Below are 17,100 nucleotides of genomic sequence, written 5' to 3'. Positions count from 1 at the left end.
TTACTGTAGATCTGACATATTCACATTACTGTAGATCTGATATAGCATAAAAGAAAAATTTAATAAAAAATAAAATTAAATTTTAACTTTTTAAATTTTAAAAAACAAAGATTTATTTTTTGTGAAAATGTTTTCTTTCAACATATTAAAAAGAAGATATCTTTGTAGTTAAATATGAATATTATTTTTTGAAACTTTGAATTTTTGATTTCTGAAATAAGTCATACTGTTGCTATAATCTGTATAATTTATGCTGAAATTTTTATTTTAATCTGTATAATTTACTCTAATCTGCACAGCTTATGCTATACTGCAATAATCAACCAAATGTTCAATACTTTGTTGATCAAAGTTATTAAAAAGAGAAAATACATAAACAAAGAATGAATAATGAAAACTTAAGTTCAGTCAGTAAAATAAAAAGTTAATATGGGTACGTGATATGAAACGGATGCTAAAATAAGTTTATAAAAACGATCGTTTTTTAATTTGCTTCATCGCGTTGGGGGATCAAGCAAAACTTTAATGTAATCACTACTGGGAATCTTCCTTTTTTTAATACTTAAAGCAAATAAACTATTTTCATCACATTAGGATAGCTTCCTCTTTAAAATAACTTTATTCCAACATGGTTCAGGAAGTTTGTTCTTGTTTGCAAAACAATTAAGTTTGATTTTATTTTTGTTTTCAAAATATCTAAGGTTAATTCAGGTAATTTAAAATAATTATCGCAAACATATAAATTATAAAAATTTTTAACATAATCGAAAATTTAGCTGGAAAGTGTTGTAAGTATACACAAAAAATATTGTTTGTTTCTATTTGTAAATTTAATCTAGTATTTTTCTAAAAATACTTTTCATAAGTCAAAAAACATACCCTCAACTCATTGTTTTTGCTTTTCTGAAACTTTTTACCTTTTATGGTTTTTAGCTCAAATTTCATTGTTTTATTAAAAAATAATGAAATAATAAATTGCTCGATTAACATTTTAATGGAATTACTTTTTCTCGATATGTCAATAAATTTCTGCATGAGGTTTATTAAGAATTTACTTCTCGAATGACTTAAGAGTTTCTTCGAAGTTTTTTGATAACATTATAAATTATTCAAAGAAATATTGTTTATTATTTTTCAAAAATTTAAAAAATATAAGTTCATTAGTTAAGTCATAATTTTTAGGAAGTCTGAAATAATTTTAGGTCAGAGAGCCATATGTCTTTAGTTTAATTATTTATTACTAAAAATAGAAGAACACATATTTGGCAAGTTGCTTAATTGACAGATCAACATTATGACTGAGAATAATGCATACGTAGACAACTAACTGCTGTAAGATATAGCCGTCATATAGCCGTCATATAGTCGTCATATAGCCGTCATATAGCCGTCTAGTTATATAGGTCTTTTATTCTACTTTTTACTAAAGTTGTTTTATCAGAAAAACGGACTCATTGCGTTGCGCATTTTTTAATGTGTAAAAGCATGTTGTCGCATGATTTGCGGCATGTTGATTACATATTTGAGTAAGTATGTTTACTGACAAAGAATGTTTTTAGGCAGTATTTTCACTAATAGTGGTTAAATTCACTCCATCAATACAAAAATAAGTAGTTAATATAAAAACCGTTAATAAAATACTATAATAAAATAACAAAGTATACATTTTTCAAATTTTTATACCCCCTCTTTTTACTTTAACGTCATGCCACAAGAGGATTAACTATATTCAACAAATAACGCGCCTAAAAACAAATACTTTAAAATATATCAATACTACGTGCCAAAATTTACCGCAAGCAGAGATAAAGATTAAAATAATTAGTACAAAGGTTAATTATAGCCATTTTACCTTATAAGGTATAACTCAAAGAACCAGAGCAGAAAACAGTTATGTCCGCTGTAACTTATAAAAAAAACTATATATTTTGGATTGTACATGGTTTAAAAATTGCGCAATAAATACAAAGTATTTAACAGTATTTATATATATATATTTATAGAAATTTTAAAATTAAATAACTGCAAAACTTACTCTACATAAAAATATATTTCTTTAAAAGCTCATTATTAAGCGAACTGAAATTTAAAAATATTTTTTTAGCACTTAATAGTAGCGTATTTTATAAATCCTAGAACATAACTTAGAAGATTATATATCGAGTAAGACATCAATACTTTCATCAATGTCTTATCATGTTTAAATTTAGTTCTTCTAGTTCTTGTTTGACCATCATGTTTGATAAAATAGATTTTTCTAGGTTGTCTGTATTTTGAATTTTTTCAACTAAACTATCGTAGGTGTAATTAGACATTAAAATTGAGTTATCGTTGTGTCTTACGGGTGTTAACGGAGGGCTATAATCCACCGTTTGTTGTGATTTGCATTGGTCGGAATAAATAGTACCAGAAGACGTTGAAAACTCGTCCGTGATTTTCATTCGTTTTGGCGTTGCGTTAGTTTCTTTTTTATTAGTACGAATTCTATAGCTACACGTTTTTTCCGTATGAACATGCATGTGCTTTTTTCTGTCAGAAGAGTTGGCAAATCTTCTATCGCAGCCGGAATATTCGCACACAAACGGTTTTTCTCCTATAAATATTTTTGTATTTTTAAAAACAAATAAACTAAAATGAAACTAAGCTTAGTATTTTATATGAATTAAATTGTAAACTATATTTTCTTAAGATAGTAAACAATTTTTATAAAAGAGAAAATATATTCATGAGCAGCCATTTTACCTGTTCTTTTACCGGTGTGAGTTCTTTTATGAATTTTAAGATTTTCAGAGCGAGCAAAAAGTTTACCGCATCCCGGAAACGGGCACGGAAATGGTTTTTCTCCAGTGTGAACACGGATATGGTTAACAAGCTTGTATTTAGCTTTGAATGGCAAAAGATTTCGGCTGCAATTCTGCCAATAACAAACGTACTCGTTATTATCCAGTCTAGTGATATGTTCATCATTTATGTGACGCACAATATCTTGCATAACAGAGTACTGCTTGTTGCATGGTTTGGACTTGCTAAACGGTGATTGATCTATCCACATGCATGTAAGAATCTGGTTAGTTGATTGTCTCAAATACCTTCATAAAAATGTAGAACAACATTAAAGTGAAAGATAAAACCAAAATGATAAATGACATAAAAATAAATAAAGTACATTTAAAAACTAAAACTTTTTTTAAAAACAAACTAACCAGTAATTCGGATAACCCGAATAGAGTGGAGTTTGCATGTAAAAGTCCTGTTTAACGTTTGAAAAAATATCGTTTAATTGAGGATATGGCCGGAATTCACCAGGAAAAGATAGGCTTGGTATATTTATGGGCTCTCCAATGTTATGGCGTTGACAATTCGGACTAATTTGTGCGTTTATTAGCGGTGCTGATGCTTGAGGAAAAAACAAGTGAGGTTGTATATCGCCTCGTATTTCTGAGGTTGCTTTCATTTGTGAGTTTCCTGATGGAAAGTGCATAAAACCATTTGAAGCATGCAATGTACCAGACGGCAAAAATGCATCAAAAGCTTGGCAGTTATATTGATGCGAAATAGGGGGCATATTGTGATCAAATAGTGCAGAAGATGGGAAAAATGATGATTCTTCTCTGTTAGGAGAACGCGAATCTTGATATTCTTGAGGAGCCATACTCTCAGAAACACTTGTTCTATGAAACTCATTTAACACGGGTGTCGTTGCATAAAAGTCATTTTTGTCGATAGACTGACTGCGTCTGTTTTCAACATGGTTAGGATTGGAAAATGATTCTATTGATGATCCTTCTGTATTTTCTGAAACGGAACACATGGGTCCATTAAAGTAACCCCATGCTGGTATCGACATTGTTTCTTTGATAACCATTTTTTTTACCTATAAAAAGTAATATTGTAACTCAAACAAACAAACAAAATATTGCGATACCTTTTTAATGAAGGTAAAATAAGTGTGGTAATATGATTTGTTTGCATTAAGATTAGCTTTATTATTGAAGTGGTGATATGAAGTTGACTTAAATTATGACAGAAGTACAAATGCACGCAGAGTGCGTATAAATAATTACATAAATACAAATAAATGCATATAAATATACAGATTTATTGTATGAAATCTAACAAAGAACAAAAATAATAATGGCGACAAAAATATTGTTGACACTATTTAGATTAAAGATGTCATAAATAAAATAATGAACACAATGTTATATTCTTTATATAAAAAAGGTGTTGATTGTTTGTATAGATTTTTTTTAGAACATCGAGACAAAAGCTAATTCTAAATAAAGCCTTTATTTAAGTTAGCAAAAACGCATTTTATAATTGTTGGAACTTTAGTAATTTTAGCAAATAAAAGTAACTTTAAATGTTTTTAACTTACAACCTTTTAAACTATATTCTCAAACTAAAAGCCGATGAGGATTATTAAAAAAATATAAAATTATTGTAATCAAATATAAATTGTAGAATTTTTATTTTGATCTCTTTTTATTTAATTTATAGAGTTTAAATTTAAAAAGTTCATTAAAAAAACTTTACCAACAAAAATAAACTACTCACTGTTATTTATAGTGTTCTTGCAATTCGAAAAGAAGTTATAAAAATTTCCAATTCCCAAAGTAGGTAATATATTATTCTGCAACGGGTTTTATCAAATATTTTTTAAAGACCTAAAATATTTTCCTAATTCACTGATATTCACCAAATATTAATTGAAATGATGATATGTTTGGAGAGCTCATTTATTTTATTTGCATATCATGGACTTAAGTAGCAAATCTTGATTGACGTTTCTTAAGCAGAAAAAACTTTCCAAACAGCGCTGTTTTTTCTGTTTTTCATTACCCCCGACTAGAGTACAAATGTTGGAGTTTTAAAAAGTAATTTTTTAGAAAAACTGAATTTAAAAATCACAAATCGTTTGTGTATTTTTACTTCCGGCAAGTTTTCATTCAGAAACAATTTAAATTAAATTAAAAAAAAATAATAATAAACTAACATTAGACAATGCTGCGTCACGTTATAAAGCAAAATTGTTGACCTGTTTGCACGTAGCTCAGCAATAACAATTTTGATTTTAAATACTTTTCAAAACAAAAATAGATTTTTTACTGCGAACTTAGATTATCGTTGATAATTTTAAGTTCAGGTAGTTTTTAAATGTCTCATATCACGTTATATGTATAAAAAAGTGCTTAAAGAAATATATTATTTCACGGGGGTCATAAAAGCACGTGCACATCATACTTTGAAGTTATCATAAATAACTTTTATTAAAAATTTTTTAGTTCTTAAATTTTTATTTAAAAAAATCACTTTTTATTAAATTAAAAATAAAAATCACTAAATAACAATGAATACTTTTTAAGTTTCAAAATATGATTTCCGTTGTGTTACACCTATTATAATAAATATAGGATGTTTGCGAACTTTAGTCAATATTTTCATGAGATACTTGTAATACTCATATTATGGAAAGCCATATGAACATTTCCGGACGCTAGTGCATTTAAATTATATTGTCTGGAAATTTATGTAAAAAACAACATCAACAAATAATAACATAAACCTCATCATATTATTCTCTCTTTAGATAATCACTTTATAATATATGTATGTGCCTCTCTCCCCTTTTCTCTCTCCCATTCTCTCACATATATATATATATATATATATATATATATATATATATATATATATATATATATATATATATATATATATATATATATGTATGTATGTATGTATGTATGTATATACACATACATTCACATGCAATTTTATGTTTCTTATAACAAAACTAATCGTGCCAAACTTTTATAGCTACGCAAACAAAAGGAATTTAACGCTCAAATAAAGATATATTCTAGTCTGCATTTGCCTAAAAAATTTTTTTCAAAATCAATATAACTTTAGAGTTTCGCGTCACCAAAATTAGTATGACGTTTAAATTCTATATTGACGCATTTATTACTTTTCAAAATTTATTTCTTAAGATAATTTTAATTAAAATAAAACTATTAAAAGTATTTATTACATTTTCAAAATGTTCAAAAAATTATGAAAAATACAAAATTTGAAAATTAAAGCATAAATATTATATACTTATTATTTCTTAATGACTTCTTGTTATTGCTTATAAATAAACAATTTTTAAAATTCAAAAAATGAAAAAAAAAGTCACTACTAATGTAAAATCACAATAAACAAAAACAATAAAAAGCTTCAGAATTTAGTAATCGCATTTTTATTATGGTTTAAAATTATTTCATTTAAATTAAAATGTAAGAAGACTTCGTAAAAAAATTTACCTTTCTATTCTACCATTTCAAGGCATGATGGATATATATATATATATATATATATATATATATATATATATATATATATATATATATATATATATATATATATATATATATATATATATATATATATATATATATATATATATATACTAACACACACACGAATATATATAGCTTTTTGACTCCTTACAAGTTAGTAGAAATGTATTGCTAGATGCAATTTTTGACTATCCGTAATTTTTTAACTTAATGTTCGAAACATATTATTTTTTATATAATCAATTTATTTGTATTTTTGCATCAGTATAAATTAATTAAATAACTCTAATGGATAAAGCAATAGTTTTAGTCAATTAAATAATAATTTCTCGTAAACTTAATGACAATTTTTGCTAAATTTAAAAATAGATTTTTAAGTTACATTTTCAAATAAGAGATATTGGCATGAAATCTAACAAGTTTTACACCTCATTTAATTGGTAACAATTGTAACAATGCACTGCGGGCATATTCTTGCTGCCCGGCTATTTTTTTAATTCGAATTTGTCACTTGTGCTTTTCATTAAAATTAGATTTAAGATGAAAAAAAAATATATAGAAAACTTTCAAATTCAAAAATGAATTTAAAAGGTACATTTCGTTTTTTTAATACGTTTTGCCCTTCCTTAATTCTATTTCCTCTTTTCAATTTCTTAAATTCCTCTATTACAGATTTTTTTCTTTTTTAGTTTGAAAAAAGAAAAGAAGTACAGTTCTATATTTGTTGTGAAAATTAGTTTATATTCATGAAATATGTTGAAAATGCTGAAATTTTAAAAATTTGACAACGTCATATTGATGTAGAAAATTTTTTATTTAGAAAACTTTTAATGTCTCACTGCGATGCTAGCGTGGACCATTTTAGAATATCCTGAAAGATTAATAAAAAAAACTTATTAAAACAACTTTAAGTTTATTAATTAAACTTATTCTTATTTTGAAAGTGTATTTTATTCAGAATGAAGAGAATAAACTAATGGCTTTCAAAAACTAAAGAATTTTGTAATGTCTTTCAAAAATTAAAGAATTCTGTACTTAAAATCGTATAGCCAAAACCACAATAATAACTTTACTTTCTGTTTATATTTAAATGAAGCGTTATTTCAAATACATTACTTTAACACTTCAATGATTTAAGTAGTCTTAAAGTATCATTTATATCATGTTACAATTAAAGCATTTATTTATTTTTTCTCATATCCTCATTTGTGTGAGTAATTTGTTTGACCAATTGGTAACTACGACGGTGTTAACTTAATTATCTTCTATCCGTGTAATATATTACGAAACCTGCCTACAAAACAATATAAACATGATAACGTGTCTATTAGTTGTAATTATTTGTTTATTATTTTTAAAGTTACTCATTTCTCTAATTATATTTAGTTAAAATTGAACATTTTTTTAAAAAAGTGAAATAGTTTTTTACAATTAATTACTTTGACGAATCAAATAGCACGGTTTTAAAAAGCATGATTATGTTACGGTAAGACGTAATTATGGCTGGGTGTGGCTAGCTGAGGATTTGAACAAACAATTAAATTAAAATATTTCAATGAATGCGCATCTTACAAAAACACTTCATGCAACGTAATAATGGTTACTTAAAAGGAAAGCGCGGTGCATTAAAACCGCGCTAAAGTTGGTTATCACTAGCAAGATTGCGTGTCGGTTATTGCACAACCCATTCGATTTGTTTCAGTTAAACTTGAGCTTGCAAAGTAAAAAAAAAATTAGATGTTTTTTTTTTTTTTTTTTACGTTGACTTTGTAAAAAAAAACCAAAATGACACAATGTTTTTAGAAAGACCCAAATGTTGAAGAACCAAAAACCTTTTATCTTAATTTTATTTATATGTTATTTACATAGTTTTTACAAGCTGTTTATTGCCAGATTTCATAATCTAACTTAACTTGTCTTGATCTTTTCTAATCCATTAGAGGATGACTTAAGCGTTTAATTTAACATAAATTTTCTTTATAAGCTTTACGCTTAAAGCATATATTTTAAGGTAATATTATTTTTGCTATATTAACATCAAATTGTCAAATAGTTACCAATGATATTACAAATACACGATTTAAAACTTACACCAAGTTTTAATGTTCGTGTTTAAAAAACTGGAATTGTTTCCAAATACATTCTAATCTTTTCTTGAGACATTCTTCATAAACACTCCAAAATGTTTTCAGACAACTTTTGTTGTCCAATAATAGAACTTCTTACTCAATTAAGTACTGCGGGACTTTTTTTTTTATTTGTCGAAAATATTTCTAGATATAATTAACAAAAAGAAGACTACACTAAGTCAGTTTAAAAATGAATTAGAACGATTATTATTTATCGATTTGAATATATCCGGTTTAAACTTTTTTAAAGCTCAACCGTATAAAAGTAAATTTGGTTACATCAATAGTACTCGCAAAAGATTTTTAATCTATCATGTAATCTTATGATTGACGAAGTTAACTTATGAAATTTTCTTATTTTTCTTGAATAAAAAAATTTCGCTTGTTTTCAAGAATGTTTTAAAAATTGTAAAAAATCGAGACCTATTATTTAGTTGTTATTTTTTCCCTACTTTTTTATAATTTATATATATATATATATAAACACGTTTTAAATACATTTTAATATATCTGTAAAATACGTTTTAAATGGCGATAAAAGTATGTTATAGGCTCGATAATTAAATTTGAGTTCTTCTCGCTCTTCTTCGCTATCAGAAACGACATTTTTTGGTGTTTTAGATAACTTTTTCAGACATAAAGCAAATTTCAAATTTGAATATGCCTATGCTCAAATGAAGGTGCTTTGCAAAAAAATATCTGGGAACGAAAATACTCCAAAACTTGTGCTCCTATCTACTGTATCCTATATCTATTATGCGGTCTTGTGCATACCGCATTCTGGTTAAAGCGTTTACTTTAGAATCAAGAAATCCAGTGTTCAAAGCGAGCTCTAGGCATACTTTGCGCCATCGGTAATGAAAGAGGCGTGAACTTTCTAGTTAAATAATCTTTCGCGGTGCTCTTTGGCAAGAGTGTTAGATCTTCTTGGGGCACCTAAAACAAAAATTAAAAAATAAAAATAAATAAATTCCACACATACAATGTGAATTATATAACTCTTTCCAAATCATTAAAATTGCGTGTTTTTGAGTAAAATAAATAAAAAGATAACAAGATCAAGCTGGAGTCTATATAACAAAATTTTTTTTTTAATGTAAGTTTTTTGAGAAAAAAAAGTTGAGTTTTCCTTAACTTTTGCCATTTGACTTATAATTTTACTCGATACTTTTTGCTTAAAACTAGCATTTGCTATTATTGTTTTATTATTAAACCCGTCAACCACACCCATGGGCGATACTTATATGCACCCATGGACGATATCTATATGGACAATAAAAACATATATATTTATTTATTGTTTTGGTATTTCTTATGAAATGTTGAGAAAAAAGTTAAAGTCTGGTTTTACTAGAAAGTTTATTTATTAAAAACAAAAATTTACGTATAAGCGGCATTTTTCTTTAATTTACTTCAACACTCACTAAACAAACAGTTAACTTTATTTATTTATTATACGGAACTTTATTTTTGGTTTATCACTCAAAAAGAGTGTTTGTTGGGAAGTACTTAGATGAGGGATATAATCTTTTGTTAATAAACCTAAAAATTGTTAGTATTTCGGCACTCTAAAAACTATTTGACTAAGTAAAGGAAACAAATATAAAAACTTGATTAGAAATAACGTTTAAAAATAACTTTTTATCACCTTTGAAGAAGCAATTTTGTGTAGCTTTTAAAAAAAGGGTTTATGTTTTGGATAATGAAAAGAGTTTTTTATTATAAGTCAATTGAGTGTTCCAAGAAGTCCGAACGGTCTTATCACAGAGCACTGCGGAATAGTATTTAATTAGGAAGTTCACGCCTCCTTTTTTACCAATGATATCAGAGCTAGCTTCGAGCCACATACCTCCAGTTTTGAAGCCAGTATTCTAACCACTACACCATAGTTTGTGGAAAGATTAAAAGAAGCGTTTACAGGAGAGACAGTATATATAAAAAATTTACGAGGGAGGATATAAAAAAAAAAGATTATGGGGTATAAGAAGTAAATATAAATGGTTAAAAGATGAATTTCTGGGCTACTGAAGGTTTATAAATAGATTAAATGAAGAACTTGAGTAGTTTAAGATAAGGGTTTGTAGAGAAAGCATTATAAACAACAAAAATATTTCAACAAACTAAATTTAAGTTAAAAAAATGATTTTTAACTTGAAGTGTGTTTATGATATTTTGTGCCAACAATGAAATAGAGTGCATGTTTAAATTTCTTTAATCTAATTACTTAATCTGGGCCACTTAACGCTACTTAATGATATATTGTATAATAAATAAGTGTTGTGTGTCAACTTTGTTGCGCTCAAACTCCTCCCAAACAACAAGTGATTGTGGGAAATTTATAAAACTATATTCTTTCGATCATGTTAAAAATAATTTTTCAAACTTTTATGTCAAAAGTGTAGCTCTACAACGAAATGAAAATCCACGAAAAAGTTTACATTTAAAACTTTCGAAGCTTATCAAAACAATTATACCACTTCAAGTCGGGTTTCTTTGAGCTTTATTTTTGTTTTTTTGTTAAAAAAAATTATTTTAAAAATAGTAAAAAAAATAAAAATAATAATAATAAATTCACAAATGGGTTATTACTTTACGTCATAAAAAACTTAAAAAGATCAAATAATTATTTGCGGAAGGGTTTAGTATTAATTGGGAAGATCATCTGCAAAACACAAAAATTGAAAATTTTAAGTTTTTATTTCCACTTTCTATACGCTAAAATCTATCATCTATTTAAATATTACATCAAATGAAAGTTTTTTTTGTCCTAAAAATAGACAACGAAAATGTCAAAAATATGAGTAGTTCGTTTTCTCAATCAATTTACTTGGACTTTGCGCGTTTTGCAAATGGGTTTCTTAATTATTTATTATGTTGATTATTCGATATATACGATAAATTACGGGGTTTAAAAAAGATATTATATATATATATATATATACATATATATATATATATATATATATATATATATATATATATATATATATCACAATTCACGAGGATTTCGGTGTTTTTTTTCTACTTTTAAAGGTAAACGTTTAAATAGTAATAAATTTAAATGGGTTAATTTAAAAAAAATGCATATGCCGTTTTAATATTTGCAACAAACATTTTATTTATAGTTTAAGTTATTTTATGACGAAAGAACAAGAAAAAATAATAATAGTTGCCGCGACCGCAAAATTATTTAACTGGGAAATATAACTTTATAAAAGCGCGCTTGGTTTGTCTAAAGTTTAATATTTAAACGAGCATTTAAAAACTAATAGCTTTAATTAATTACTTTTATTATCGTTGCTATCGTACTCTTGACGCTATGTTAATTGTTTATTTTTTACATAAGTACTCTCTGCACGCAATTAAAAATGAGCAACAAGATGCTCACCGCAATATGTAATATTTCTTTGTGTTTTTTTCTTTTACAAAGCATAAACATTTATATTGAAACCACCTTAAATTTTTTATTTTTCTCTTGCGTACATCATAAAATTCTTTTTCCTTTACTTCAAATGTTTACTTAATAAGACGCCAACAGGATCACAAATAATCGAGTATCTATTAATTAACATTTATCAAAAATGATTGTTGCAATATTATCACATGCCATAATATCATCTTGACAAGAGGTATTTAGATCTTTTTAGACAAAAATGTAAACAATATTTTAAGTGGTTTTAAAAACACTTTAACATATCAAAATATAGATTACATTTAAGCTTTATTAATGTGCACATCAGTATCCAAGATATGCGGGTTTAAAAGGGTTGAGGTGATGAGTACAATAAAAATTATTTTAAACTTTTTTAAAAGAAAATCACCGAGATTATTCTTTACAACGTTAATGCAAAATTATAATTAAGCTTATTTTGTAATAAAAAGAGTAAAACCTAAATAAAAGGGTTTACAGTATTAAAAGAAAAAATGATAATACAATGAAAAAAAAAAATTAGGCACGGGACCGGTCGTTTTGACCGGCAATCTCCGGGCTCAAGGGAGCCATAAAAGTACAAAAAAAAATTAATATTATACTTTGACGGCACCAAAAAATAAAATCAAAAACAAAAAAAATTTAAGTTAATAAATTATTCATAAATTTTTTTTTTAATACCTTTATACTTCATTTTTTAAATTTATACGTTTTTATGGTCGTAATGTTTAATAACCGTTGTTTTTTCATTAACAAAAATTCATTGACAAAAATTGTTAAAAACTTATGCGTTTGATGTGCGAATATAATTCATTCCCGAGACTTAATACGATGGCTTTATTGCTCCGTTCTCTAGACTTAATCGTATAAGTTTATATTAGTGGGATTTATAGTTTAATATTTTTCAACACGTTTAGATTTTTTTTTTTTGTTACTCAATTTTTTTTTCTATTTTTCATTTATATTAAAGACCTTAATAAAGATAATGACAGCTATCTACACAAATCTTTTTATAAACTGAATGTTAAATAATGTTTTTGGTTAAAATCATATAAACTAACAATAGAAAAAACAAAAATAGTTTTAATTTATCTGAAACAACGAATTGCAATTTGTTATGACGTGAAGTCTCCTATTATAGATAATATTTAAATAAAAGAAAAACAGTTACATATTTTTTAAATATTCATCAATGAAAATCTTTTTGAAAAACCTTTGGCATCAAAGTTTTGAAAGATAAATAAAATATCAGGTAAATTAAAGAACTGTGTTTAACTTCAGTGCCTTCCATCAGAAAATGCCAGAAACCTTATGGAACAATCCCAATTGACTATTGATTATTATAGGGATTGAAGTTATCTCAGTTAATATGATTTTTGAACAAAAACAAAAATTTTGGAACTTTTCTTTCTTTTTCTTTTTCCAAAGAAAATAATAGTTCTTATATAAAAAAAAAAAAATTATAAAGGTTTCAGTCACAAACGTTTTACAATTTACTGCAAGTTTTTTTTACCTTTTCAGGATGTGTGGGCTGTATATTTAAAAAAAGGCAATCAAGGTTAGTTGGCAAATATTTGAAGAGGGTTTGTTGGCTCATAATAATTACTATGAAAAAAGGAACAATTTTTTATATAAATTTGGCACTCTATAACAACGAAAAAATATTTTTATAGTTTGCACCAGTTACCCCACCCATGGGTAAGTTGGTGCATTTATTATTATTATTTTTTTTTTTTTTGACGCCTCTATTGGGTCCCAAAAATTATTTTTACAATGAAAGCAACTTTAGCATGTTACCCAAATTTATATTCTTCAAGGCTAATATGGAATGTCCCCCAAAATGTTTGAAACTTATTTTAAAGAAATACACCATAAATATGCTACAAGATTGTGTGATACCAAAATCTTTTTCTAAACAAAATTCTTATTCAACTCAGAATTGCGGACCACTTTTGTGGAAAAGATTCTATTTGTGGAAAAGATTCTATATGTGGAAAAGATTCTACGGTTTTTATTAAATACAGTCTTTCTTTTAAAAATAGATCAGATATATAATTTAAAAACTGAAAAACAAGGTAATTATTCCTTGTAATCATTAAAAAAAGGTCAAAATTTTTTGACAATTTCCATTATCAAAAATCACATTTTCTCGCTTTTTATTTTTTGTGTGTATATTTGTATATAAAGTTGTTATATATTCACTTTTACTTTTACCCAATCTATTTATGATATTATGTATTAAACGATATCTTACTTTATCTTTTATATATTTTTATATAAAGTTTATATTAAACTTATATAAAGTTTTATATATTCACTCTTACTTTTACCCAATCTATTTATGATATTATGTATTAAACGATATCTTACTTTATTTTTTATATATTTTTTGTAAACATTCATTAAATTTTTCTTTATACTATATATTCTTGAAACGACTTTGTAAAAATTATAAATTGTAACACGGTACTCGGCGATAAGGCAAATCAATGCCTTCTTCTTGCTCCGGCCATTAACTTAATTGTAAATTTATGGAAACTGTTATATTTTTTAAATGGTAAAATATAATGATAAAAATAAAAAAGGTTACATTTTAATTTTAACACACAAAAAAATCCATAAGGGTTACAGTGCTTAAAAAGTAAAAACAGAGGCAGCTAGTTCCAGTTCCCCTAAGTAAAGTTTTTCAATTTTTGTACATCAAAAAATCAAACACCACAAATAAATTCAAAACTGTCTAATTTTGATGCGATTGATTCAGCTATTGTGCGTGTAAGTGCATCTTTTCCCCATTGAACGACTTCTTTTAACGCTGAATAAATGCCTTTCAATCCGCTTTTCAAAGCACTAACGGCATTAACATCCCATTGTGTATCACTTAATGATTTCACTGTCAATTTACAACACATGGATATGAAAATATGCCAACGCTTTGGCGATCTCGAGAAAAAATTGTAAATTGTTTGGATGGTTGAAAAAAAAAAAAAAATTTCAATAGCTCTTTTTACTGCATCAACAACGACTAAATTTAAGGAGTGGCAGACACATGCAATGAAGAAAGCCCTTGAATTTATGTTTGTAATATGAGCCTGAACACTGTTTATTTTTCCACGCATATTGACTCCATTATCGTAGCCTTGACCACGAAGGTTCATAATTGATAAGCCATTTTGTGTCAAAAAAGTTATTTCTTCGGTCATCTTCGCTCCGGTTGAATCCAAAATGTTAATAAATTCCAAAAAACTTTCTTTAACTTCCACACTAGCATTATTACCTTCGGTTGATTTTGTTATGTGGACGTAACACAGAACAATTGACATTTGTTCTTTTTGGCTGGCATCAGGTGTACAGTCTACAATAACGGAAAAATACATTGCATTTTTTACCATTTCCAAAATATTATCCTTTGTAGCTTTAGCGATCAATAAAATAATTTCTTGCTGGATATTTTTTCCCAAGTAATAAGGCTTTTATGGATTTTCTACTGCTCGTTTAACATGTTTCACTAACACCGGATCAAACTTTGAAAACAACTCAACAATTTTAAAAAATTTACCATTATTTTCGGTGAATATTCTGTCTGAAGATCCTCTAAATCCAATATTTTCTGAGGCCATCATTAAAATAATTGAGATTATTCGCTTGAGCACTTCATACCAATGTTCTAATTTATTAGCTAGATAATCAACGGCTTGACCACAAGAAAACCGTTTTTTAAGCTCAATCCACTTTCCGTAGCAGTGAAAATGCTCAGTACTTTGCTCATGTCTTTTTAAAATTATTGTTATGTGGCCCCAATCATTTGTTCCTCCTTTAGGCTAAGGCAAATTCATCGCTACTAAATATTTTACAACAAAAACAGAATACCCGATCTACTTTGGATGAATATACAAGCCAGGTTCTTTTAAATAATTCACCATTTGCTGTTTTTCGATGAAAATGTATTTTGTTAAATGATCAACCCAAACTGTCTTTTGGGTACTGGGTATTTGTTTGTATTGGACCTTTGGAAACTATTATATTACAAAAATCATTACAGCAAGATATATTCTCAGCACTTTTTTTCTACCTCATTATTTAAACATTCATCTTGATTAGCTGTACTAGTGCTAGCATTTAATTCAACATTAACGTTAGTTTCGTCAGTTTCAGATACAGACTTCTCACCAGTTACAATATATTCATCATACTCACGCTCATGTGTATCGATTTCTTCAACTATCTTATCAGAAGTGTCTTCATTTTGCCTAACTTGCAGAAAGCTGTTCAACGTTTTTTGATTTTTAAATTGCTCTTTCTGCCTGTTTTCCCTATTTTGTTTGTTTTGCCAACCAGACAATTTCCGTTTCCAATCCATGTTACAGCAAATAATTTTTAATATTTAATTTTTCAGTATTATAATTCAAATTCACTTACAGTGAGTTTATGATTCAAATTCACTTATAACGTTTAAGTTCCTTTTCAAAGTGTGAAAATGAAAATTAACTGACAACATTTTTACATGGCGCTGAAAATACAATACTTATCTAAATTTTGAAAAAATAGAAATTAAGATACCTTTGGTAATAAAAATTCATTTGGAGGCGCCTTATAATATGAAAAATTTATATATGTATTTATATACATATTATATAAAAAAGTTTAGTATGTTGCTATCTGTATTTTATAAAATTTTGTAGTTTTATTTGTTAAATACATACCATTAAAATCAGTATTTTCAAACAATAAGGATAAAACCGTTTTAATAAATTTTTTTTTTTTAATAATTTTTATTACTGGCAACAAGATTTCCTATTTTTAGTTTCGTTCAAGTCCTAGCTAACTATTTTGATTTTACTTTACTCTCAATTTTCAAAAACATTATTGATTTGAACCTTCTAATCACATGATCATGTCCATTATGTCCAAAAGAAACTTAAGCTATACAAAAAAATATGTGGTTATGATGCATAAAAAAGATGTAAAAGCAACCAGAGCATGTAAAGGATAACATTGATATTATCACTCTCTAAAGCTGCATAAATCCCTTAATTACAAGCAACCAATTCGCCCATTTATTATGTTGAACGCACTAAACAGTTATTTTGTTTTAAAAATGGTGACTTCTTGAATATTGGCGATTTGGAATTATGAATAAAAAAATTAAATAGTTTAACTGTATTAAAAACATAAAATGTAATTATCTAAGAAATAAACT

General features: G+C 26.5%; 1 protein-coding gene across 1 annotated transcript; it reads right to left on the bottom strand.

Moving 5' to 3' along the window:
• Positions 1-1,975: 1,975 nt before the first annotated feature.
• Positions 1,976-4,741, bottom strand: LOC101236446 (zinc finger protein ZIC 1-like). Its single transcript, NM_001309777.1, is given in 4 exon segments — positions 1,976-2,593; positions 2,743-3,089; positions 3,204-3,874; positions 4,558-4,741. Coding segments are annotated over 3 exon segments (1,419 nt in total). The 5' UTR covers positions 3,866-3,874; positions 4,558-4,741; the 3' UTR covers positions 1,976-2,183.
• Between the last annotated feature and the right edge of the window lie 12,359 nt (positions 4,742-17,100).

The sequence above is a fragment of the Hydra vulgaris genome, chromosome 02 (genome assembly GCF_038396675.1).
Source record: "Hydra vulgaris chromosome 02, alternate assembly HydraT2T_AEP".
Classification (NCBI taxonomy): Eukaryota; Metazoa; Cnidaria; class Hydrozoa; order Anthoathecata; family Hydridae; genus Hydra; species Hydra vulgaris.
Note: the sequence above shows the minus strand (reverse complement) of the source record. Positions and strands in the feature narration are given on the sequence as shown.